The sequence below is a fragment of the Bidens hawaiensis genome, unplaced genomic scaffold, assembly GCF_021521415.1.
Source record: "Bidens hawaiensis isolate Kalapana, Puna unplaced genomic scaffold, B.hawaiensis_p1.1 tig00020455_1, whole genome shotgun sequence".
In the NCBI taxonomy this organism is placed as follows: domain Eukaryota; kingdom Viridiplantae; phylum Streptophyta; class Magnoliopsida; order Asterales; family Asteraceae; genus Bidens; species Bidens hawaiensis.
The window spans coordinates 12869-36690 of record NW_027493126.1 but is presented as its reverse complement, the minus strand read 5'-3'; the positions used below and the strand labels follow the sequence as shown (position 1 = coordinate 36690).

The 23822-nt window shown below is 39.0% G+C and overlaps 2 protein-coding genes across 3 annotated transcripts; one reads left to right on the top strand and one right to left on the bottom strand.

Moving 5' to 3' along the window:
- The first annotated feature begins 6893 nt into the window (after positions 1-6893).
- Positions 6894-12359, top strand: LOC143560810 (actin-related protein 2). The gene is made up of 14 exons (XM_077049028.1): positions 6894-7103; positions 8020-8130; positions 8221-8427; positions 8511-8589; positions 8682-8731; positions 9413-9516; positions 9626-9694; positions 9773-9836; positions 9928-9996; positions 10202-10285; positions 10431-10489; positions 10674-10740; positions 10878-10961; positions 12089-12359. Exons 1-14 carry the CDS (start codon positions 7062-7064, stop codon positions 12161-12163), a joined length of 1164 nt encoding a protein of 387 aa, XP_076905143.1. The 5' UTR covers positions 6894-7061; the 3' UTR covers positions 12164-12359.
- A 345-nt stretch (positions 12360-12704) lies between these two features.
- On the bottom strand, positions 12705-20794 carry LOC143560809 (membrane-anchored ubiquitin-fold protein 4-like). 2 transcript variants are annotated; one of them, XM_077049026.1, is made up of 4 exons: positions 20675-20794; positions 20411-20561; positions 14088-14261; positions 12705-13103 (listed from the first exon to the last, which is right to left on the bottom strand). In XM_077049026.1, exons 2-4 carry the CDS (start codon positions 20538-20540, stop codon positions 13051-13053), a joined length of 357 nt encoding a protein of 118 aa, XP_076905141.1. In that variant the 5' UTR covers positions 20541-20561; positions 20675-20794; the 3' UTR covers positions 12705-13050. The 2 variants fall into 2 exon arrangements, with proteins under 2 accessions (XP_076905141.1, XP_076905142.1); XM_077049027.1 differs by having other exon boundaries at positions 20669-20787.
- Between the last annotated feature and the right edge of the window lie 3028 nt (positions 20795-23822).

Here is a 23822-nt window from a genome sequence, read left to right as displayed (position 1 = left end):
AGAAAGCTGGCCCCGGTCTGGGAAGGGCCATACGTTATTAAAAAAGTTTTGGGAAAGGGCGCATACCGGCTCGAAAGGCTCGATGGCACCCCCATCCCAAGAACATTGAATGGAGCTCAATTATGCAGATGTTACATGTAGATCAATTCCAAACTTGTAAAGAAAAGGCCTAGAGCCACTTTTAATGGAAATGATTCTCCTTATCACATTGTGTTGATAGTCTTACCTTTATACTTATGAACTGACCACACTGATATGCCGGTATTCACCGCATAAGTGAGGGAGGAAGTAAGTCGTTGCGTGTGGAAAGCGGCACAACCCGCATAAACACAAAAACAGCAAATATTTCTAAGGGGAAGATGAGGAAAACCTTCACGCAGGTCAGATATAGATGAAGTTTGGTCATCCTACTAAGTGAAAGTGACAGTCCTACCCGCACAATCATGATAGAGGAAACAGAACATTAACCTATTATTTGACACGCGCCGAAAGGTTAACTTATTCAAAACACTTAGAAAATTGTTAAGTTAAACTAAAATATGCATGAGCAAATCATATAATGTTTACAAGGCAAGGCGTTAACAAAATATTTTTATTCACAATAAAAGTTGTTCAAACATTACAAAATGGCTAGGTATCTACCCGCCTACAAAAAATACAAATCTATCCTAACGGTTGGAATGAATCTCAAGATTCAAGCCTCGGGACCACTTCCTCCAAACCCACTTGAACCCGCACCATCAGTCGGCTGCGGCGGTTCGAGGAAAGCTTTGAGAACAGCTAGCCCGTCATCAGCGGCAGCAACTTCATTAATCTTCTCCACAACCGGATGCGAGAAGGCAGCATACTGGTTCACAGCTTGGTCATAGGCAGCTTCAGTGTTAACATCGTGTAAAGGAAATCTGGAAGGCGGGATGCCTTTCTCTGCAAATCCTAGACCAAGCAAGAAGCCAGCCTTCTCCCCATCCTCATGAGAAGCGTTGAGGGCTGCGCTCATGGCATCGTCATAAGATGTGTTCGCGAAAATCCGATGCACAACCTACAATAAAAAATATATATAAAAAACTTTTCTAAGTATAAAGAAAAGCGCAAAGCAAAGAAATTATGGAGCTACGCGTACCTGCGGCAACGCTTCTCGTAGAAGCCAATCCTTATTAGATAGAGCTTCTTGAAGGGTAGCTTGAGCTTGATCGCGGGGAGCGTTCGGCTTCATTCTTGTTGAGGTTGGCAAGCAACACGTCCTTGGCAGCAGCCTCTTCAACGCCTTTAAGCTTGCACTTAGTGCGATCAAGCACAGCCCTCTGATCCAAAAGCTCCTGTAGCTTCTTGGCATCTTCTAAAGCCAAAGCCTCATGAGCCTGCTGAAGCTTCTCCAGTTTGGCTTTAAGCTCTTCATTCTCAACGCGCAGAGGCTCAGCAACGGCTTCGGTTTTGGTGGCCCTTTCGGTGGCATTACGCGCAGTTTCCTTAGCCAACCTAAGCTGTTCGTTAACAGCTTTGGTAGCCTTGGAACGGGCCTCATGCCTGGCTTGGATCTCGGCCTCAAGGTCTTTGAAGGCCTTCTCTTTCTCCGCAGCGATGGCGGCAAGCCTCTTGTTTTCCTCCCGCAGCTATCGCGCCTGAGCCACCTCCAAGCTACGCGCAGTCTTTAACTTGTCGTTTTCACGACAAAGTAACTCGACACGCGGCTGCATCCGGGCGAGAAGGATTCGAAGCTCATTGGACAACCTACCCTCCTGGTAGCTAGCCATTGCCTCCCCCAATGCACCGCTTGGAGCGGCATGGCGCGCCCAGTCGACGCAGTCCGCAGCCGTCCTTAGAGTTGTTCCCCTGCGGATATTCCACCTTGGAGCATACACCTCACTGGAATCCGAAACTGCAAAAACAAAAAACAGTTAGGAAAAAATGATAAGAATGGATAATAGGCCAAAATAACCCCACGCACCTGTAGGGACGATAACAGGCCGATAGCCGCTAAACCCATCACCTGAACCTAAAGGATATCCATCCAAGAGGTCAAGGAGATGGGAAGGAGGCAAATGTTGGACTCCCTCATCAACAGAGGTAAGTCTAGAGGTTCCAACTCTAAACATACCTGGAGAACTGGCCCTAACAGAGGTAGTCGCTGACGCCGAATGCGACAATGCAGAAGCCAGTGAGGTAGACACCATCGGAGATGAACTCATTTGAGATGAACTCATAACCGTGGTAGCAGCCGCAGATGAGCTCGCGGAAAATGTCACCGCCGGTCCGGTGAAGGATGTAGTAAAGATGGCACTGACGGCCGGCGGAGATGACGTCATAACTGGAACAGTTGCTTCAACAGCATGAGCAACTAAACCAGCACCAGAAACAGGCGCAGCCGCCTGGGTCATCGCCTCAAATAGGTTGACCAAACCTATCGTCGTGGGTCCTGAACCGCTTCCTCCCGCACCGCTCTCGAAAGCGGATAAGTCCACTCCTGCATGAAGAAAAACAAAAGATATTAAAAACAAAGGCGGAAGGAAATGCGAAAAAGGTGAACAAAAAATATACTTACTGGCTTTCTTGATCCTGAAAGACCTTTTGGCGGAGATAAACCTGATGAAACTGGCCTCTTCGCGCCAGTCACCTTCGCAGCGCTTGGTGGCTCAGAAGTGACAGTCGTTGTCTCAACCTCTGAGACAATGGTCTCGTCACCACCACCAAGGTTCCTCGCCGCCTCCTCACTTTCAGTCTCGGAATCAGAATGATTCCCCAGGTCGACGACGGAAGCAACCTTCGCCTTGCCCTTCACGCCAGCAGCCTTCTTCTTCCTCACAAAGAAAGGCCCATCTGCGGATCCCTCATCAGAAGATGACAAAATCAGAGGAATTCCAGCAGAAGTTTGAGCATGGAGAGGACGAGGATTAAAGAACTCCTTACCTGGCCGAGTGGCGCTTAAAATTTCGTGGCCCGGCGGGTAGACCTCTGCGAATCTATCCGCCGTCTGCTCCAAAATGGGCAACTCGTTATCATCGAGATCACGAGTACCCAACCGTGCGGGACCACCAGTCTCCCGCGGATCCAAGAGCGACTGTAAGTCGTTCCCCTCTGAAATAAAAAAGATAATGTTAGAAGAAAATCCTAAACCAACACAAAAGACGGAGCATACCGTAAGGAATATAGTTCAAACCGTATTCAAGGACGATGGGTATTTGCGGCGTCCCAGACCCGGCATCCTTCCACACGCGGCTCATCCCAAGCATCACCATCCCAGATTCCGCGAAGCGATAAACCGGAGTCTGGATCTGGGAGATCTTGGCGAACCATTCCGTCTCCTGCTAATTGGAGGCGTGAAGGTTAGGGAGTGCCCTCCCATTCTTGAACGTCATCGCGATGGGGACGACGCGAGCGGAGAGGTAGAAAAACTCCCGCTTCCAAGAACGAAGACTACGCTCAGTAGCGCAGATCTTCAACCCCTTGATTCGAGCAACAAGGGTATACCAGCCCTGGATGCACCTCCAGGTGTAGAAGGTCATCAAACGGTCGACGCCGGGCTCGATGTCCAAAATACGGCACACCCATTCGAAATGGCGAACTTTAGCAATCGCCATTGGGTGCACCTCCGTCAAATGCACACCGTGTTTCTCCAAAACATGGTATACGAACTTCGTTAATGGGAATCTTAGATTCCCATATATGAAGAACGAGGCGTAAACCCCTATCTTGCCCTTAGGGGCATCGTACACCGTCTGGTTGGGCTCCGAAAACTCTGGCTCATACGGCTCCAGCATGAACTTCTTGACGATGTAATGGTATACATCGACAGAAAGAATACACTGGCACTCGCCAGCAGTACTCTTATCGTCCTTATCGGACGTAGACGTCGGGTTCTCGAGGTAAACGTCAAACTCCTCGACGTTAACCTCAGGATCATGAGTAGAAGAAGACATTTTTTAAAAGTTAAAGAAAACGGTTTCAGGAGAATGCTCGCCGGAAAAGATGAGTATTCGCCGGAAATCGCTTAAAAGGAAAAGAAAGGTGAAGTGAAGGTATGGGACGAGATACACCCTCTCCCCCCTTATATACTCATCGCAATGAATGCGATGAATTTAATGCAGATGAGAGAGAAAGCTCAGGCGCAATGACACGGCGACACGTGTGGATACAGCAAGCTGGCAACAGGTGTCGGAATGGCGCGTGTCATGAAACTCGCGCCCACGCGCCTGAATAAGCGTCCTGATTGACCACATGCTGTCACGTCGTCATAACTTCCTGCACGTCCTGAAACCTTCAGAAGACGCCAACGTCCCTTCAACCGTTTGGACTGTCCTTATCCTTTCACCAACTCTCCGAATTCCAAAAAGATTCAAAAAGATTCAAAAATAAGAGGGAATATACCCCCTTACCTTGGAAAACAAGAAACCATAAAACAAGTGCGGGTACAGTGTCAAGGCGAAACCCTTCACATACTTAGCACTTGCAGGGAATTGAAGCCAAGAAGATACCTTGGAAAACAATGAACCGTAAGACAAGTGCGGGTACAGTGTCAAGGTGAAACCCTTCATATACTCAACACTTGCAGGGAATTGAACCTAGGATGGATCTTATGGATCATGCTTGCGGAAAGGGAAATAACACCACCGCATGGCGGGAACGTTGAGAACTAGATTGTTTGAAGCTTCAAGGTGGAATTGGCTGTTTAACATAACTGATCACTATGTCTAAAACTACCAATACCCCGTGAAGAATCTATACAAGTGAAACTCAACGCTCCAGACTTGCGAAGAGGTTACACACCTACCCGCATCATATCCAAAGATCAGGCAGAAAAAATCAGGAATTTTCTGCAAGTGACATTAGGAAAACCGCGGGAAGAATCCCCACGGAGAACCTTAAAAAACGAAAACCCCTCTTTAAAACCCCTTGCTTAAAGTCCAAAAGTTCCTCTCACTTATTAACAATTCATGAGAAGAACAATGGACTGGGGGGACTTGAAGAGGTAGGTCCCCGCAAAGACCAGTTGGACCCGCAAGACACACCTTGAAGAGGTACGTCTGCGCAAAGACCAACTTGATCCGCAGGACCCACCATGCTCAGAGATGAAGACCTTACACGCAGTAAGCCAGCTGTTCCCGCAGGAAAGCCTCCCTTGGTACAGTACCCTGCCTGTTCCCGCAGCTGTGGGTACAAGCCAAGAAGGAAGGCTACCCGCACTAACAGTAAGGCTACACGCATAAGGCACTAACTCTTATACTTCAGCAATGTCACATGAAGGAATGAGCAGGGCGGGAATAATCCCGCCCAAAAGAGCCAGTCTGTACGCTTCTAGAAGATCTTTTGTACTATACCTACCAAGGTATGGACAAATAGACAAAATCTGACAAAAGCAGCCCATGAACCAATCACAGGGTGACAGCTCACCGACAATAGTACGAGGAGGAGCACGCTCCAGTACAAAATGTTACTATCAGCCGCTGCCTACCCACTAACTCCCATCGTGGCACGAACGTAGCCCGTGGTTGGTGGAAATGGAATATTATATACAGCTGGCCGTACCTGCTTGGAAACCTACCTTCGGCTATAAATACTCCAACACATTGGAACGGTATCATTATCTTATCTTCTATAGCTATTTCTCTTTATATACACTTATATTCAGAGCAATCTAGTCTGATTCTCACGCCGGATGGTGGTCACAAGGAGGAACCCCCCCTTCTCAGTGACGAGCTCACGGTGTCTGTTTTGCAGGTCGAGAAGAATAACCATCTTTGCTGGACCTAACCCTCGTGAAAAACATCTACTTAACCCCCAGATTATCCTTAATCTGCCGGAGTCATTTAGTGTTTCTTCATTGACTTAGGGTGGATGGGGTGTCCGTGTCTATGTAGGACAACCTGAGAGGTTACGCTGCCGCCACCCTTTCAGGTAGGCAGTGCGGGTTTCAATTACGGGTTTTACTAACCGAAGAAAGATTAGGAGGCTTGTGTGGGTGTTTGTGAAGGAACACCGATGACTGGATGCAGGTGGTAACGAAACATCGCCGTTGATGATGCGAGTTTTGAAGGGTTAATATGATGCGTTCACAGCTGATGATGCGAGTTTCGAAGGGTTAATATGATGCGCTCATAGCTGATGATGCGAGTTTCGAAGGGTTAATATGATGCGCTCACAAATGATTTGATGTTGGATGGATTCCTGCAAGATACGCCCCAAGGGTCCTTATAAGGTCAACAATGTGAAGAATATGGTTTATGGTCGTTCCAAAAAAAATCCTCTTTAAGTGTCGTATTATTCATGAAAATGGGAAGAAATAAAAACATGCATTTGACTAGGATTAAATAGATGACCGATACCCATTTTACCCTCAAATATCATGTTAAGTGTTGCGTATAATATGGTAAAACAAGTTAGGATTTATTTTGTTTGAAACGAAGACTTTCCTTTCTTTGTGTTTTAGGCCACTACACTCCTCAAATTGGAGAGACACGTTGCCTCAATCTGGGCAGACTATGTTGTCTTAATCGGGTCCATACTGGTTTTCGAGTTTGGCTTGAGCGCCTGAGAAACCATACCTTCGGTTGCCACTTAACAGTCGTTGTGTCACCACAAGAACAGAACACTCTAGTGTAACACATGGTAGAATGAAAACCCAAGTGAGTTCATAAGCTGAACTGACAACCTCATACGGTCTAACTCAAATCTTGCATCGACATAATCCATCAAGGCTAGCACAGTAAAAATCGAACTTGTGTCTCCACTAAACAACCCAAGCTTGTTACCACTATGTCAAAGTTGGGACCTAGCGTGTTGCGTCAACTCGAACTTTATTTGCCGTTAAAAAATAAAAAAAGAAATGGTAATAAATAACCGACGGATATAACATCGGGTATGGAGTATCCGGTTGGGAAGTTGGGCTGGTTTTCTTTTGCGTTTTCTTACACCAGACAGTGACAGAGGTCCAGTTTATACGCAAAGTAAACATAATAATATTATTATTAGCAATATAACACACAAATCATTATTATTTAATTATATAATATTCAACTCTTTCATCTTGTTTTCTTGTTGGATCGATTGATCTCACAATCTCGGTAAAAATGGACAGCAAGAAGGTGATCGTTTGCGACAATGGCACCGGGGTAATTAATCTGTTTATGTTACTTAATCTCGATCTATTTATTATTTTATTTCGAATCCACTGCTTATTTACAAACTCAATTTCGCTTAATTGATCTGTTTAATTTGTGACATAAGGTAACATAACATTTTAAGCTTCAAAACAGTACCGGATTTTAATTGATTTAATTAACGATCATTTTGACACGAATTGCAAGTATATCAATAATACTTTTGAGTTATGTTATTGGTACACCACACCTAATCTACACACTAGTCACACACATGCCATATTATTCGAGCATTATAGGGTTATACGGCGCATATGATATGGCTAAAATGTTATATGACTTGTATGTTCTGTAATTGGTGTCCAATGGAATGGTGTGTGTACAATTTGTCATAGTTATAGACTCGTATCACTATCATACGAGCCGTATGATATGGGGAGAATGTTATATGACTCAGTTGTATCTGTCAGCAGTGTGTGGATAGTATGTCATATCGTATGAGTCTTATGGAGTTATACGGCTGGCGAAAGTGTTATACTACTCGTATTATGTGTTAGTGGTGTGTGGATGGTATATCAGCGGTGAGCATATAGTTTGTCATATCATACGAGCCCTTTAGAGTTATACGGCCCGTATGATATGGTGGAAATGTTATAAGACTCGTATTATCTGTAAGTGGTGTGTGGATAATATGTCAGTGGTGAGTGTATAGTTTGTCATGTCATACGAGCCTTATAGAGTTATACGTCCCACATGATATGGTGAAAATACTTGTAATACAAATATGTTCCATGATATGGAGTTATACGGCTGTATGAGATGGCGAAAAGTATCATACGACTCTCATCTGCTAGTGGTGTGTGTATAGTTCTGGCCATACTTTTAATAAAAATATGTCATCTTTTGTGATTGCTGATTTTCAATGCAGTATGTCAAGTGTGGTTTTGCTGGTGAGAATTTTCCCACATCGGTGTTCCCTTGTGTGGTAGGTAGGCCAATGTTGAGATACGAAGAAACTCTCATGGAACAAGAGTTAAAGGTGAATACTAGTTGATTCAATTGATCAGTTCTAGCACCTTGTGTTACTGGTATATATGCACATAGCATATTAATTGATCTTTGATTGCAGGATGTCGTTGTTGGTGAAACCTGTTTGAACTTGAGGCATCAACTAGACATATCATATCCTGTCAACAATGGCATTGTGCAAAAATGGGATGATATGGGTCATGTATGGGATCATGCGTTTTATAATGAACTCAAGGTGGATCCGTCAGAATGTAACATTTTGCTCACAGATCCGCCTCTTAATCCTTCAAGGAACAGGGAAAAGATGGTTTGTTCAAACAATATAATTCTAAAAATAGTTATATTTTAATGTAGTATGCAAACTTAATTTAGGATTGATTTTGATTTTAGGTTGAGACTATGTTCGAGAAGTACAATTTTGCTGGTGTATTCATTCAGATACAAGCTGTTTTAACATTGTATGCTCAAGGTGGTTATAGGGTAAAGGTTATAAGGCTTCAATTTACAGTTAGTGAGTGAAATATATTTTATTCACCTAATGCTAATGTGATGATAAAACAGGTTTACTTACTGGATTAGTCATTGATTCTGGTGATGGTGTAAGTCATGTGGTAAGTACTTTAATAAATAATTATCATTACCTAGTGTTTCCAAAATAACAAGATATCTTATGTTACATAGGCCTGTAATTGTACCGAACATTCGTGAACTGTTCGGCAGGAAGTTCGTTTATGTTCTCTTTTATAATAAGCAAACAAACACGAACAAAATTTTTTGTGCATATAGTTAAATGAACGTACATGAACACATGTCTTGTTCATTTGAGTTCATTTATGTTTGTTCTTTTACGTTCATTTATATTTGTATGTTTATCTTTGTTTAAGTTCATCTGTTTACGTTTGCTTATATATTAATTTAGATTTTTAGGCACGTTAAAGTTTAGTCTACTTTTATGAAATTAAACTATCACCAATTACAATTAAGTCTAGTTTTATCATATTTTTTGGGCTCAACAGATTCATGTTCACGTTTACTTTCAATTGATGTTCGTTCACTTATATTTGAATATGTTCGTTCATTTATGTTTAGTCATGTTTGTTTGTTTATATCTTAACGAACAAACATATATAAACACAAACATGTTCTTTTTCTTAACAAACAAACACGGACAAGAAAACCCTGCTCATTTAATTGTTCGTGTTTGATCACATATTTCGAACACGAACATGCCAAGTTTGTATTCGTGCGGTTTGCCATGTGGATATTTTTGCCTAAGTAAAAGTGTTTTTTAGGTTCCCGTTGTAGATGGCTACTCGTTCCCTCATCTTACAAAAAGAATGAATGTTGCTGGACGTCACATAACATCATATCTTGTTGATTTACTGCTTAGAAGAGGGTGAGTTTCTATATATATTTTTTTTCCAAAAAGTGTTATATTCATGATGGTATTATGATTCTTAATGTACCGAGATTCTTACTTTGAAACTGCTTTATTACATATGAAGTTATGCTATGAATAAGACTGCTGATTTTGAGACTGTAAGAGATATCAAAGAAAAGCTCTGCTACATTAGGTACATACATGATTCACATTTTTTATGGTTATTATGAACTTGCAATGAATAATGTCGACTTTTATTTGTCTGTTTCAGTTATGATTACAAAAGGGAATATCAACTAGGACTTGATACCACCATCCTTGTTAAGAATTATACGGTTAGTTATCTGTAAATTGTTTATTTGAAAGATACTAATTCTTATGGAAACATTTATGAATAAGTGTTTGATAATTTTTAAAATACATCAGCTGCCAGATGGAAGGGTTATCAAAGTTGGTACTGAACGATTTCAAGCCCCTGAAGCTCTTTTTACACCGGTGAGTCTTGGTATATTTTGACTTCAATTTCGAATTAGTTTCATTTGGTGTTTGGAGTTTCCCATCATATACTAGATACATTCACATACCCATAATGTGATCTCTTACATTATAATGATGTATACACTAAATTTTTAGTTTATGTTTATGATGACTGGTAATGAGTTTGATGATGTTGACAATTAATATAAGCCGCTTCTTACAGGAGCTCATAGATGTTGAAGGTGATGGAATTGCTGACATGGCATTCAACTGTATCCAGGAAATGGATATTGACAACCGTATGATGGTAAGTTGGTAACCTTTTATTAAAAATATTCAAATCGCCTATGATTATTCTATACAAGCTTATGATATAGTTTAAATTTGCAAGTCTGTTTTCACGATTAAAAGTTTCTTGGTTTTTGCATGTGATTATTTTTCTGTTTTTGCAGCTCTATCAGCATATAGTTTTAAGTGGAGGGAGCACGATGTATCCAGGATTACCTAGTCGGTAGTACATCCGCATCTTATTCATTTATGCAACCTTTTCTTTGATATACTTTTACCGGGTTTTTAGTATTATTTTGGTCAACTTTTTAGTTGAAATAAGGAAGTATTCGTGTTTCTTTTGTTATTTGTTACTTTGTTAGTAGCTTTTTCATCAAAGGTCTTATTGGAATTGTATATTTAAACAGGCTAGAGAAAGAAATATTGGATCGTTATCTTGATGTTGTATTGAAGGGAAACAAAGTTGGACTAAAGGTAATGCCTTGCATAAATCCTATCTAGTAGTCAAACAGTTAAAAATTACCTGCCTTTTTTTCATATATTCTGCACTGTTTTTATAATTTAATAGTCAGAATCAAATTTACTCATTTTTAATGTTATTTGCAATGTAGAAATTGCGGTTACGAATTGAAGATCCACCACGAAGGAAGCATATGGTGTACCTTGGGGGCGCAGTACTAGCAGGAATCATGAAGGTCCTTCTCTTTTCATGAACCCAATTCTGTTTACTTAGGAATTATTGGTCAATTTGGGTTTGTGTATTATCCAAACGGGTCAAATCAAAATAATAAAAAGCTATACGCGGAATGCGCTGAAAGGAGTAAGGACTAAATCATTTTCAAATCCACCAAAGTTGTATCTTTATGCATAGAACCGCCTAAAAGATTTAAATTATTATCATGGTAATCATTTTTCATGCATTAATAAATAATTAAAAAGACCAGAAAGGTGTTTGTGGGTTAACCCAACCCGAACTGACCCGTTTAACTTGTTCTTCAAAATGACCTGGTTCAACCTGAACCTGTTAGGCTTATAAAGGATAAAAAAAGTTACTGTGTTAAACTGTTTTCCAAGGACTGCCAATTATGAATATTCTGACTTTAGCACTGTTATCTTTTATCATGTCATGTGTGGGTTCCAACGAAAACTACTAATAACGTGAAAGTCGTGAAAACCACTTTGAACACTAATTTTTAATTTTTTTTCATCTTTTTCATATTTTATTAATCTTTGCCAAGACCATAACGAAATTAAAAAAATATGTTGCTCGTGGAAGTACATATATGTATCTTGTGAAGTTACATATATGTCTCTCATATAAGGTAAAATATGTAGATTACGAGCTATATATTCTTTTTTAATTTATTTGGTTTTGGCTAAGATTAATAACATTTATGAAAAAAAATAGTGCTTAAAAGTCGTTTTCATCAGTTTTCAAGTATCTTAGTGGTTTTTATTTGATCCCTTCCCTATCAGGTAAAACATAAAAAAATAATCTTAAAAGCACCATAAGTGTATTTTAATGTATTAAAATCATTTCACATATAAAGAAATCTTATTTTGGAATCATTTTTTTTGTAACCATGAGAATCTGTTTCGGGTAAACTCATAGTCACGGGACCCATTAATACCCTACTAACCAATAGGATCAGATAAAACGCAGCTTGCGCCGAGCAAGTGGCCATCAAGGGGGTTAGAGACAGAAAACTGAGAAAAAGGGCACTTTAAAGACTTGATCAGATCCCATTTTGCGTGTTATATGTGTTTAGTTTATTTAATATTGACTGAAGTGCAACACGAAATGTTGAATTCTTTGTTGCAGGATGCACCTGAATTTTGGATTAGCAGACAAGATTATTTGGAGGAGGGAGTTAAATGCCTTAGCAAATGTGGTTAGAAAGACTACAAATTTGCAGCAAAGATGTACGAAGTCGCTTATGCTTGTTGGAACAAGCCGAAACGAGCTTTTTTCTTTGGTCATTATGTTGATAATTTTGTATTCTAACTATAAAGTGTGATAAAATATTACAAGTTTTGAGTGGACAGTATCAAGGCACGGGTGCTAAGCCGATATCAATGTTAAATAGTAGTAGTGTATATCGCTCTCTACGCTTGGGTCAAAGTAGCATCCATGTTACGATTAAATGATTTACCTAAAACCAACTAAACATGGTTTATATTATGTAATGTAGTGTTCGGTTTGAAGGTTTACATTTGATATTATATGTTTAATAGTTTTTTAGTTTGCTCAGTTTTGAGTTCGTTCATGCTCAACTCGTTTAACAAGTAGCTCAACTTGTTTACACCCCTAGTTGATACCCATGAATATGAGAACAACCCATATTAATAATTTATAGAAATACAAAAGAGAACATATATATGCCACAGGTAAAAAAACCTGACTTGTTTTGACCCGTAAATTTACAACGATATATCGATTCAAGTTTACCTTTCTTAACAATGTGATACGAGCACGTTCAACTCATTTGAAAATGGTAAAACAAAGAAGCATTCTGTAACAATAGTAGGCCCGTGAGGACTAATATTACTGAAGCCGAAGCTACAAATTGCACAACTTAAAGTAACAAATTATAAATAACAACACACTACACAAAATGACATAAATAACAAGTTGGATGTGACTTCCCCTCTACCCAGCACATGCAGCAATGTGGTACGCCACTGTTTACGCATTATTTCTCCCACGCCAACCGGTTTCCAGCCTCATTTCATCGACCCCACCAGATGATAAATTTGACCAAACAAACAGACTTAAAAAATTTCTTATAATATGGTACATGCACAGACGGTCTTTGGAGCCTCATCGATCTTCTTTTCTGTTTAAAAAATAAAAAACAAAAATATATATATAAGTTTAAGATGATACATATGTGCAGTGCTGTTAGATAAATTTAGGCTCACACAAGGAAAGACAAAAAAGACTGATTATAATGTGAGGGTAAATTTGCTAAAAAAAAAGTACAAAATCAATTTATTGCAGTACAAATCATATCCCATCAGATATCTATATTGAACAAGAAGAGACCATTAAATTCAAAGTCTGCTATTGCAAAATATAATATTAAACTAATTTCAACAAAAAAGTGATCTTTTAGTTTCTGTGATATTTACACAAATAGTTTCTACTAATGGTATTTGTTTTATAGTTCCTCATAGGGGTGTGCAAGAAACACAAAAAACCGATTTGAAACCGAAAAAACCGAAAAATTCAAACCGAAAAAACCTTACCGAAACAAAAACTAACGGTTCGGTTTTGTTTTTTCATGTAATAAAAACCGAAAAAACCAAACCGAACCAAATTCCTAAATTTTAGTTTAATTATATTTTATATTAAGTAATTTATAAGAATTTAATAAATATGTAACTCAAATATTTTCAAATGTATAATAGTCTATAATTTTACAATTAACAAAATTATTCATACCTAAATTCACCAAAAAAAAAAATTCGGCCTAAAATTTTCAGGCTCAAATGGTAAAAACTGAAAAAATCGAAACCATAAAAAAAACTGAAACCAAACGGTTTCAAAAACTCCAAAAACCGAAGTTTTGGTTTTCGGTTGGTCTTAGCCGAAAACCACATCGAACCGCACCACGCACACCCCTAATTCATCAAACATATTCAATGTTACTAGAATTTATGAAATTGTTTGATCCTAAGAAAAATATCTTTCATACTCGAGCACTAAATGATTCAAATAAAACAAGTGTAAGTCATAAAATTACATTGCAGAAACTGCATAACAGAGCATATAAATAGAAGATAACTTATATCATACTAGAAAAACCAAATGGATTTACCTGTTTTTGCTTTGGCTAATGACATCTGTACAACAGCATGCATAGTAATTACCCCTTTCGGAAGCTCCTCCCCGAAAGGCGTTCTGCACTGACCGACAGTTTTACTGTTTTCCAAGATTTTCCCGGCGTTTATTAACTTAATGTCGTTTGCTGATTTGGGCCCTCCTTTTTTATCTGAAGAAAAGTTACACTTGTGTTCAAAGATGATTACTTCAAGACCTTACGTATGATGATGCAAACAAAAATAAACCAATTTCAAAAAATCATGAAAAATATAACTTGTACTTGCATTCTAGTGTAAAAAACCACTTAAAAATTTAACACAATACAAGAACTCAATTAGTTATTTTGAATGATTTGTATATTACAGCCAAGTGGTCAAGAGAATGGTTAATGTATTTATCAAGAAAATTAATTATCCTTCGAATCTTTCATGACGATATAATTATGTTTTGAAAAAATGGTAACAAGATTACGAAAGCTAAACGAAGAGCTTAAGGCTCAGTATATGAAATAACTGTAACAACTACCTTTCAAAAGCATTTTTAGCGTTTGGATCCTTAGGGTGAAATAAGCTGTTTCCAATAAAACAATTATCTGTTTCTGCTTATAAGCATAATATAACGTTCAAAAGTCCCAACGTTCTCTCCGTACAATTACCAATTACCCCCAACATTCACATCTCCGTACAAGTCCTCCGGCAGTTTTTCCGGCGGTATCAACTGGAAAGCTTCCGACAACAGGTAAGTCTCTCTTCTCCACTCGCCCCTCGTCTCCACCACAAACCACCCGCAAGCCACCGCTCGAAACCGAAGGAGCGAGACAACGAGATCGTAAGTCGGCCGGCGAATTTTTTTACGTCTTATTTATAGTTTTTGCGGTACACAGGTATTTCTACCCCTTTAATCTTCACCATCCTCACTAATCTTGTTTCTTTCTAAGCACTTTTGCACTTGTCAATTTCACAATTTGAGTTGGGTTTAGCTGCCCGATTTGTTTGAATAGAGCTGGGTATTGGGTTTCATGATCTAACTTCAATTGCTTGTGTTATTGCTACACACTATTATTATTATTATTATTATTATTATTATTAGTTTTTGTTACTATTATTATTATTACTATTGATTTGGTGTTCTATTGCTTGTGTTTGTGTGATTAGTTGCAACCATAGAGCGTAGGAACCATGACTATTACTTGAGACCATGTCCTAAAACGAGGGGTGTAGGAAAGAGTAAAGATAGGGAGCGTATATTGCGTTTGGCTTCTTGGAATGTAGGAACATTAAATGGTAAGTTGCTAGAATTGGTAGATGTGCTTAAAAGACGTAGGGTTAAGATAGCATGCCTCCAGGAGACTAAGTGGAAAGGACATAGAGGGGCTGAGTGTAATGGGTATAAGTTGTGGTACTCGGGGTCTGATGGAGCTAGGAATGGAGTGGGGTTTCTAGTGGCTAAGGAAATACACACTAGTGTGGTGGAGGTGATAAGACATAATGACAGGATTATGGTGTTGAAATTAGTACTAGGAGAGGAAGTAGTGGCAGTAGTCTCCGCCTACGCGCCTCATGTAGGCCTAGGGGATCAGGAAAAGAGAGAATTTTGGGATTGCCTAGACGCAGTGGTAGGGGGCATACCTAGGTGGGAGAGGATTTGCATAGGAGGTGATTTTAATGGACACATTGGTAAGGCTAACGATGGTTTTCAAGCCGTACATGGGGGTTTCGGTTTTGGTGATAGGAATGAGACCGGAACAGATCTTCTAGAGTTTGCGGTGGCACATGACGTAGGTATTATAAATTCTTATTTTAGGAAACAAGATTCTCATTTAATCACTTTTAGCAGTGGTGGACGCGACACGCAAATTGACTACCTTTTGATGAGGCAAGGAGACCGACGTTGGTGGAAGGACTGCAAAGTCATACCTGGGGAGGCAGTTGTGACTCAACATCGACTACTAGTGACAGATATAGCCTTCAGAAATAAGCTGACTGTTCGAGAGAAGAAAGGTACACCGAGAATTCGATGGGGAAATTTGAAGGACGAAAATCTCCTACTGTTTAAGGATAAACTCATACTGCATACGCGGGCTCGACTAAATGGGGACTCAACTCATATATGGGAAGCTATGGAGACAAAGATCATCCAAGTAGCAAAGGAGACTCTCGGGGTCACAACAGGAAAGACAAGTGGGCATAAGGAGTCTTGGTGGTGGAATGACGCAGTGCAAGACAAGATAAGAGACAAACAAGGATGTTTTAGGGAGCTAATGAGGTGCACGAATGAGGAGGAGCGAGTGGAATTGAGGGACAACTACAAAACGGCCAAGATAGAGGCGAAGAAGGCAGTGGCGGAAGCAAAGAAGGCGGCCTTTAAACGGATGTATGAAAGTCTAGAAACAAAAGAGGGGGAACATGCTATGTTTAAGATTGCCAAAGCCAGGGAGCGTAGAAGGCAAGATCTAGAACCGGTGAAGTTCATAAAGGATACAGATGGGCATGTACTGGTCAAGGAGCAGGACATCAAGCTAAGATGGCAAACCTACTTCCACAATCTTTTTAACAATGGGAGAGGTTACCAAGAAGAACATGACAACACAAACTTTCAACGACAACAATCGAATAACTGCTACTGCCGACGGATCACACGAGAAGAGGTGAAGGATGCACTTAGGAGGATGGGAAGGTCTAAGGCGGTTGGCCCAGACAACATACCCATCGAGGTGTGGAAGTGTCTGGGAGAGGAAGGAGTCATGTGGTTAACTACTCTGTTCAATAGTATTCTCAAATCAGGTAAGATGCCAGACCAGTGGAGGAGCAGCGTTGTAGTTCCTATCTATAAGAACAAAGGAGACGCCCAATGTTGTGGTAACTACCGAGGAATCAAACTACTAAGTCATACTATGAAGCTATGGGAAAGAGTGATTGAGGGTAGACTTAGACGAGAAACTCAGGTTACGGTCAACCAATTTGGCTTCATGCCGGGGCGTTCCACCACAGAGGCAATACACCAATTTGGCTTCATGCCGGTGGCACATGACCTAGGTATTATAAATTCTTATTTTAGGAAACAAGATTCTCATTTAATCACTTTTAGCAGTGGTGGACGCGACACGCAAATTGACTACCTTTTGATGAGGCAAGGAGACCGACGTTGGTGGAAGGACTGCAAAGTCATACCTGGGGAGGCAGTTGTGACTCAACATCGACTACTAGTGACAGATATAGCCTTCAGAAATAAGCTGACTGTTCGAGAGAAGAAAGGTACACCGAGAATTCGATGGGGAAATTTGAAGGACGAAAATCTCCTACTGTTTAAGGATAAACTCATACTGCATACGCGGGCTCGACTAAATGGGGACTCAACTCATATATGGGAAGCTATGGACACAAAGATCATCCAAGTAGCAAAGGAGACTCTCGGGGTCACAACAGGAAAGACAAGTGGGCATAAGGAGTCTTGGTGGTGGAATGACGCAGTGCAAGACAAGATAAGAGACAAACAAGGATGTTTTAGGGAGCTAATGAGGTGCACGAATGAGGAGGAGCGAGTGGAATTGAGGGACAACTACAAAACGGCCAAGATAGAGGCGAAGAAGGCAGTGGCGGAAGCAAAGAAGGCGGCCTTTAAACGGATGTATGAAAGTCTAGAAACAAAAGAGGGGGAACATGCTATGTTTAAGATTGCCAAAGCCAGGGAGCGTAGAAGGCAAGATCTAGAACCGGTGAAGTTCATAAAGGATACAGATGGGCATGTACTGGTCAAGGAGCAGGACATCAAGCTAAGATGGCAAACCTACTTCCACAATCTTTTTAACAATGGGAGAGGTTACCAAGAAGAACATGACAACACAAACTTTCAACGACAACAATCGAATAACTGCTACTGCCGACGGATCACACGAGAAGAGGTGAAGGATGCACTTAGGAGGATGGGAAGGTCTAAGGCGGTTGGCCCAGACAACATACCCATCGAGGTGTGGAAGTGTCTGGGAGAGGAAGGAGTCATGTGGTTAACTACTCTGTTCAATAGTATTCTCAAATCAGGTAAGATGCCAGACCAGTGGAGGAGCAGCGTTGTAGTTCCTATCTATAAGAACAAAGGAGACGCCCAATGTTGTGGTAACTACCGAGGAATCAAACTACTAAGTCATACTATGAAGCTATGGGAAAGAGTGATTGAGGGTAGACTTAGACGAGAAACTCAGGTTACGGTCAACCAATTTGGCTTCATGCCGGGGCGTTCCACCACAGAGGCAATACACCTTATAAGAAGATTAATGGAAAAGTATAGGGAGAAGAAGCGTGATCTACATATGGTGTTTATTGACCTAGAAAAGGCCTACGACAGTGTGCCACGACAGGTGCTCTGGGAGTGCTTGGAGGGTAGAAGAGTGCACAGGAAATACATAGAGATAATTATGGATATGTATACCAGGAGTGAAACAAGTGTCCGTGCGCCAGTGGGGGATACTGATTTCTTTCCTGTAGAGGTAGGTCTTCACCAGGGGTCAGCGTTGAGCCCGTTTCTTTTTGCAGTAGTCTTGGATGAGTTGTCAAAGTCGATTCAGGGGACTCTCCCGTGGTGCATGATGTTCGCAGACGATATTGTGTTACTTGCTGAGAAAAAACAAGATCTAAACATGAGGCTTGAGGAGTGGCGAACAACCTTAGAGACAAAAGGTTTAAAGATTAGCCGATCTAAGACGGAGTACCTCCACTGTGATTTTGGTGGGATAAACGACAATGAAGACGCACAGATCACAATTGAAGGGCAGGTGGTCCCGCAGGTAACGAAGTTCAAGTATTTAGGATCATTTGTACAGAGCGATGGGGAATTAGACAGTGATGTGACCCACCGAGTTCAGGTAGAATGGTGTAGATGGAAAGCAGCCACAGGTATATTGTGCGACAAGAGTTTCCCGACTAAACTAAAGGGAAAATTCTATAGGGTGGCAGTTAGACCTGCAATGCTATATGGAACAGATTGTTGGGCCATCAAGAAGGCACAAGTGCGGAAGATGGAGGTAGCAGAAATGAGAATGCTACGTTGGATGTGTGGGCACACAAGGCTAGACCGAATAAGAAACGTTGTGTTTCGCGAGAGATTAGGGGTGGCGAACATAGCAGACAAGATAAGAGAGGGGAGATTGAGATGGTTTGGACATGTAAAGAGAAGACAGACGACGAATCCTGTTAGATCCGTAGAAAACATTACTATAGAGGGGAGGAGGGGTAGAGAACGACCGAAATTGACTTGCGATGAGAGGATTAGGCATGATTTGATAGACCTAAACCTCTCCGAGGACATGGTTGAGGATAGGAATTCGTGGAGAAGTAGAATTAAAGCTAAGGATTTTTAGAGAGAATTGAATACCTTAGGGCTTAGACTTAACTTATTTAGGTCACATACCATAATGGTATTTCCCTTACATATATTATTATTATTATTATAATTATTATTAGCTTTTATATGGCTGTTAAACTGTGATCTTATTATTATTATTATTATTATAATTAGTAGTAGTTTTTATATAACTGTTAAACTTTGATTTCCTTTATTTTGCTTCATACACATGCACTTAGAGCCGAGGGTCTCTCTGGAAGCCACCTCTTTATTCCTTTGGATAGAGATACGGTGTGCCTACATCCCACCCTCCCCAGACCCTACTTATAGCTTTGCTTTCGGTGGGATTTTACTGGGCATGATTGATTGATTGATTGATTGCTTATAAGCATACTCATACATGTAGCGTCTAATCGTTAAATGTTAAATCTAACATGAATATCCAGCTCAATTAACATTCATGATGGAGTTACTAACTAATCAAATTATGCAAGAACTTTAATAGCAATTATGGCTGTAAACGAACCGAACATTCGGCGAACTGTTAGATGTGAAGTTCGTTTATGTCCGTTCGTTTAATATATAAACGAAAATGAACAAGGAATTTCGTTCGATTAGCTAAATGAACACAGACAAAGGCGTTTGTTTAATGCTTGTTTATCATATATATTTAAGCAAAAATTATTAACTATAAACCAAATATACGAGTATTATGTGACTAATTTATATGAAAATTAACTATGAATATGAACGTTAAAATAAATAAACACCAACACAAACTTGGTTGCCAGACCGACGACCCGTTGACACTAACCATTCTCGAATAACCAAAACAAATAAAACATTATTTCTATTCATTTGTGTTCATGAACCGTTCACAAACAAGTTCATTTCCTTAATAACCGTTCGCTTGTCCGCTAAACGCTTAACGGACAAACACGAACAAGGCCTAATAATCATATAAACGCGTATCGGCCTAACCTTTGGGCCACTCGGTAACAATTCGTTCCTTGAGCATGGCAACGGTGGAGGCGGGCGGGTACATAAACGGACCGATATCCGATCCATCAAGCAACCGAAACTTAAGCTCTAGAAGATCTTCTTCAGGCATTTGCAACAACAATTTAAATTACTAATAAAACAGCCTAGAAATAAACTACACAAAGTTAAATTACAATAAATAATATTAATAAACATGAATTGATGAATGAAGAAGAAATTAATTTGTTGAATAAAAACTTGTACCTTTGAAGAAGAAGATGATGAGGAACCCTAGACCCGATCTCGAGGTGTAGTGTGGTAATGAATGTGAGTTTAAAAGTTAAAAAAACATAAAACATAAAACCCAACTCATTTGTTTTGTTTTGTGTTTCAACTTTAGCCTTTGTACTGGTTACTGGTCGGTCAGTTTGAATACGGTGAATATATATCGCTGTCTTCAAATTATTAAATTTTACAAGCGTGTTTTTTTAAAAGGTTTATTGGATTTTAATATTAATAATCCTTTGAATATATTTGCTGATAATAATTTCAAGTCAGTTTATTGTTACTGCCGGTCTTGCATTTAAAAAGGTCGGCACAAAAGTGTCCTTCGTTAAAAGGACTTAATGGCGTTATAATTTTTTTTTAATTCCGAACTAATATTTAATGGCTTTTGATCGGAAGGAGAATACGAGTCGATTGATGTAAAACTTAGTTTGAAACGATGCTGAAAAACAACAGAACAATGATTCAATTCGGGTGTTTGAAGTTAGAATTAACAAAAATCAAGTTGTTCGGATCGCTGTTTCGAACTAAGTTTTACATCAATCAACTTGTATCCTTCTTCTGATCGAAAACCCTAAAACATTAGTTTGAAATTCAAGAAAAAAATATAACGTCGTTAAAAAATGAATAAAGATTATTATCAGTCAATATCATCAATAAGGATTACTATAAAAATTAAACCTATTTCAATCATAAAATGTTATATAAAGCTTTTGTATAGCAAGCTTGTTATCATATCAAAACTTATGTTGTGTTTCCGAGTTTCATATACGAAAGAAAAGAAAGAAGAGAATTAAGGAAAGGAAAGAAAAGAAAAGAGCGGAAAGGAAAGATTTATTTATCGTGAAAGTTGGTTAGAAATGTTATGTCCAAAAAGTTTAATAGATCATCTTGACAAGGTGAATCCAGACTAAAATCTGAACTAATGTTGTTAGCTAAAATCCGGCTCAAAATGGACACGTTGGCTCTAGTCAACTCGACCTGTATTATTGTAATTATTAGCTAAAATCCAAACTAATGTAAAACTCAACTAAAAAATTGCTCCCTCGCCCAAAATGAATGGATATAAATCTATAATAAGGGGTGGAACTAGTGGAGTGTCAAGAGAGTCTATTAACCTTTTAATCACCTAAATTTGTTAAATTTTTGTATATAAAATCGGTTTTTTATCAAATGAAAAATAAGCTGGACCTAATAGTTGCAGTCAAATGAAAAAATAACTTTGTAATAACCCTCTAACTAAAAGTTTCTGGTTTTATCGCTAGATATAATGAGAAAGTGATAACTACGTAAGTAGACAATCAAACACAAAGCACCCATTGAAGTAGGTAGATATGTATCTTATTCCTAGTCATTGTCACGTAGTGTAGTGGTGATAGTAACATGTATGAGATGTCGGCCAGTAATTACCTATCATTCACTTGCCTACCATAAAGATATGATCCATTACTCCTTTGGATTTAATTAATATTTATAGATTACCAATTAAATATATCACACTTTAGCACTTGTATCTATCCAGACAAAAATATAGTTATTATAAAATAAAGAGTCTAATCGTTTTCAATTGTTAAACCGATTAAAGGGTATTTGAATCTCGTTAAAAACACTCCACTAGAAAATTAAAATTGGAATTCTATCGTCTAAGTTGTTTCAACTTTCAACCAACTTGGCAACTTTGTTTTATTAATATACTGGTTAGTTACCCGTATAGCACACGGATTAAAATAAGTAATTTTTTTTAAATAATAACATAATGTAAAATACAAAAAAGATGTATCACATATATAAAGATAATATTATACGGTAAAAAAGTTACACATTACGCAATTTGAAAATAAAAAGTTGTTATAAATTCATAAATCATAAATTATTTCTTTGTTATTTTTTATATCAAAGTTTAGTTGAAAACGGCTACTTTTTTAAACCAACTCGTGGACCAAAAGTCATTTTAATCTTAAATTGTTTTGGCATGAACGATGTTTGATACTTTAATCGGTTAAAGAAACCCACCCGTTTCGTATTAATTACTTATAAAAATCTAATATTAATAACTAATGCAATATATTTTATATTAAACAAATTAACATATTTATAATGGTATTAATTCTTTTAAATTAAGATGGAATTATTAAAATTGAAAATGAAATATTAAAAAGAGAAATGTATTTAATATGAGAGAGGGGAGGGAAAATTTTGTAAGAATTAACATGGTGATGACATGTGGCATAAGTAAACATTTATTTATTAATTAGTATAGATATAATCTTGATGTTTTAAATCTATTCACAACATTAAAATAACATCACAATGCAACTTTCATTTAAACTGATTTGAAATTTCTTTTGAATGACGACTAACAGGTCGTGAAATCACGTTAAGGCCAAACATGTTGTGAAAGACACGTTGAGACTTGAGACCCAACATATCTTTAAAGACGTGTTTATAAGGGACATTCTGAAAACTTTTATTTACAAGGACAAAAATAGAATCTCTCTCCATTAATAGGACATTTTAAGAATTTTCCATATTGGGTGAAGTTATCCATAAGCAACAGGGTAAAACGTCAAAAAGGAAACATACCCACAATTGTACGCCTTGTAACAGACAGTCCAATAATGCCACCTAGATGTTATAGACCATCGCCAAGAGTTGTACAAAATAAGCATCAACAAGGAGCGCCACTTGACCTGTACAACATGTACGTGTGGGACCACTATGATAACCACACAAAGAAGACAACAATATTGGACATTGGGCCCATGTAAAACAACATCCACGGTCAACTATTACAGCTGCATAAGGGACAAACTGGATATTCTCATGACACGTGGCCCAATAAAGTGAATAAACATTCCATCAACGGTAATAGGAGAAAAGTTACATGAAGTCCCCTTCATGTAACGAGCCTAACACCATTGTTAGTTTCACATATCACAACATTTTCATACCCGATTCATGATTCTTAGCTCACCACTCCATGTGAAAATTCCCGTTTAGACCCCAGTCAAACTCGTATTTACATAACAACTAGTTTTTTTTAATTAGCATTCCGAATATTATCAATTGTGTCGTAACGCACAGGTTTACCTATAAGGCCATGGGGTGTACTCTAACCCATCTTAAT

Coding starts and splice junctions, on each gene's coding strand:
- LOC143560810 (XM_077049028.1), top strand. CDS start 7,062: ATGGACAGCAAGAAGGTGATCGTTTGCGACAATGGCACCGGG. Junction 8,428..8,510: donor CAAGGAACAGGGAAAAGATG/GTTTGTTCAAAC, acceptor TTTTGATTTTAG/GTTGAGACTATGTTCGAGAA. Junction 8,732..9,412: donor GTGATGGTGTAAGTCATGTG/GTAAGTACTTTA, acceptor AGTGTTTTTTAG/GTTCCCGTTGTAGATGGCTA.
- LOC143560809 (XM_077049026.1), bottom strand. CDS start 20,540: ATGCCTGAAGAAGATCTTCTAGAGCTTAAGTTTCGGTTGCTTGATGGA. Junction 14,262..20,410: donor TGTTACCGAGTGGCCCAAAG/GTTAGGCCGATA, acceptor ACTTTTCTTCAG/ATAAAAAAGGAGGGCCCAAA. Junction 13,104..14,087: donor ATTAGCCAAAGCAAAAACAG/GTAAATCCATTT, acceptor TTTTTTAAACAG/AAAAGAAGATCGATGAGGCT.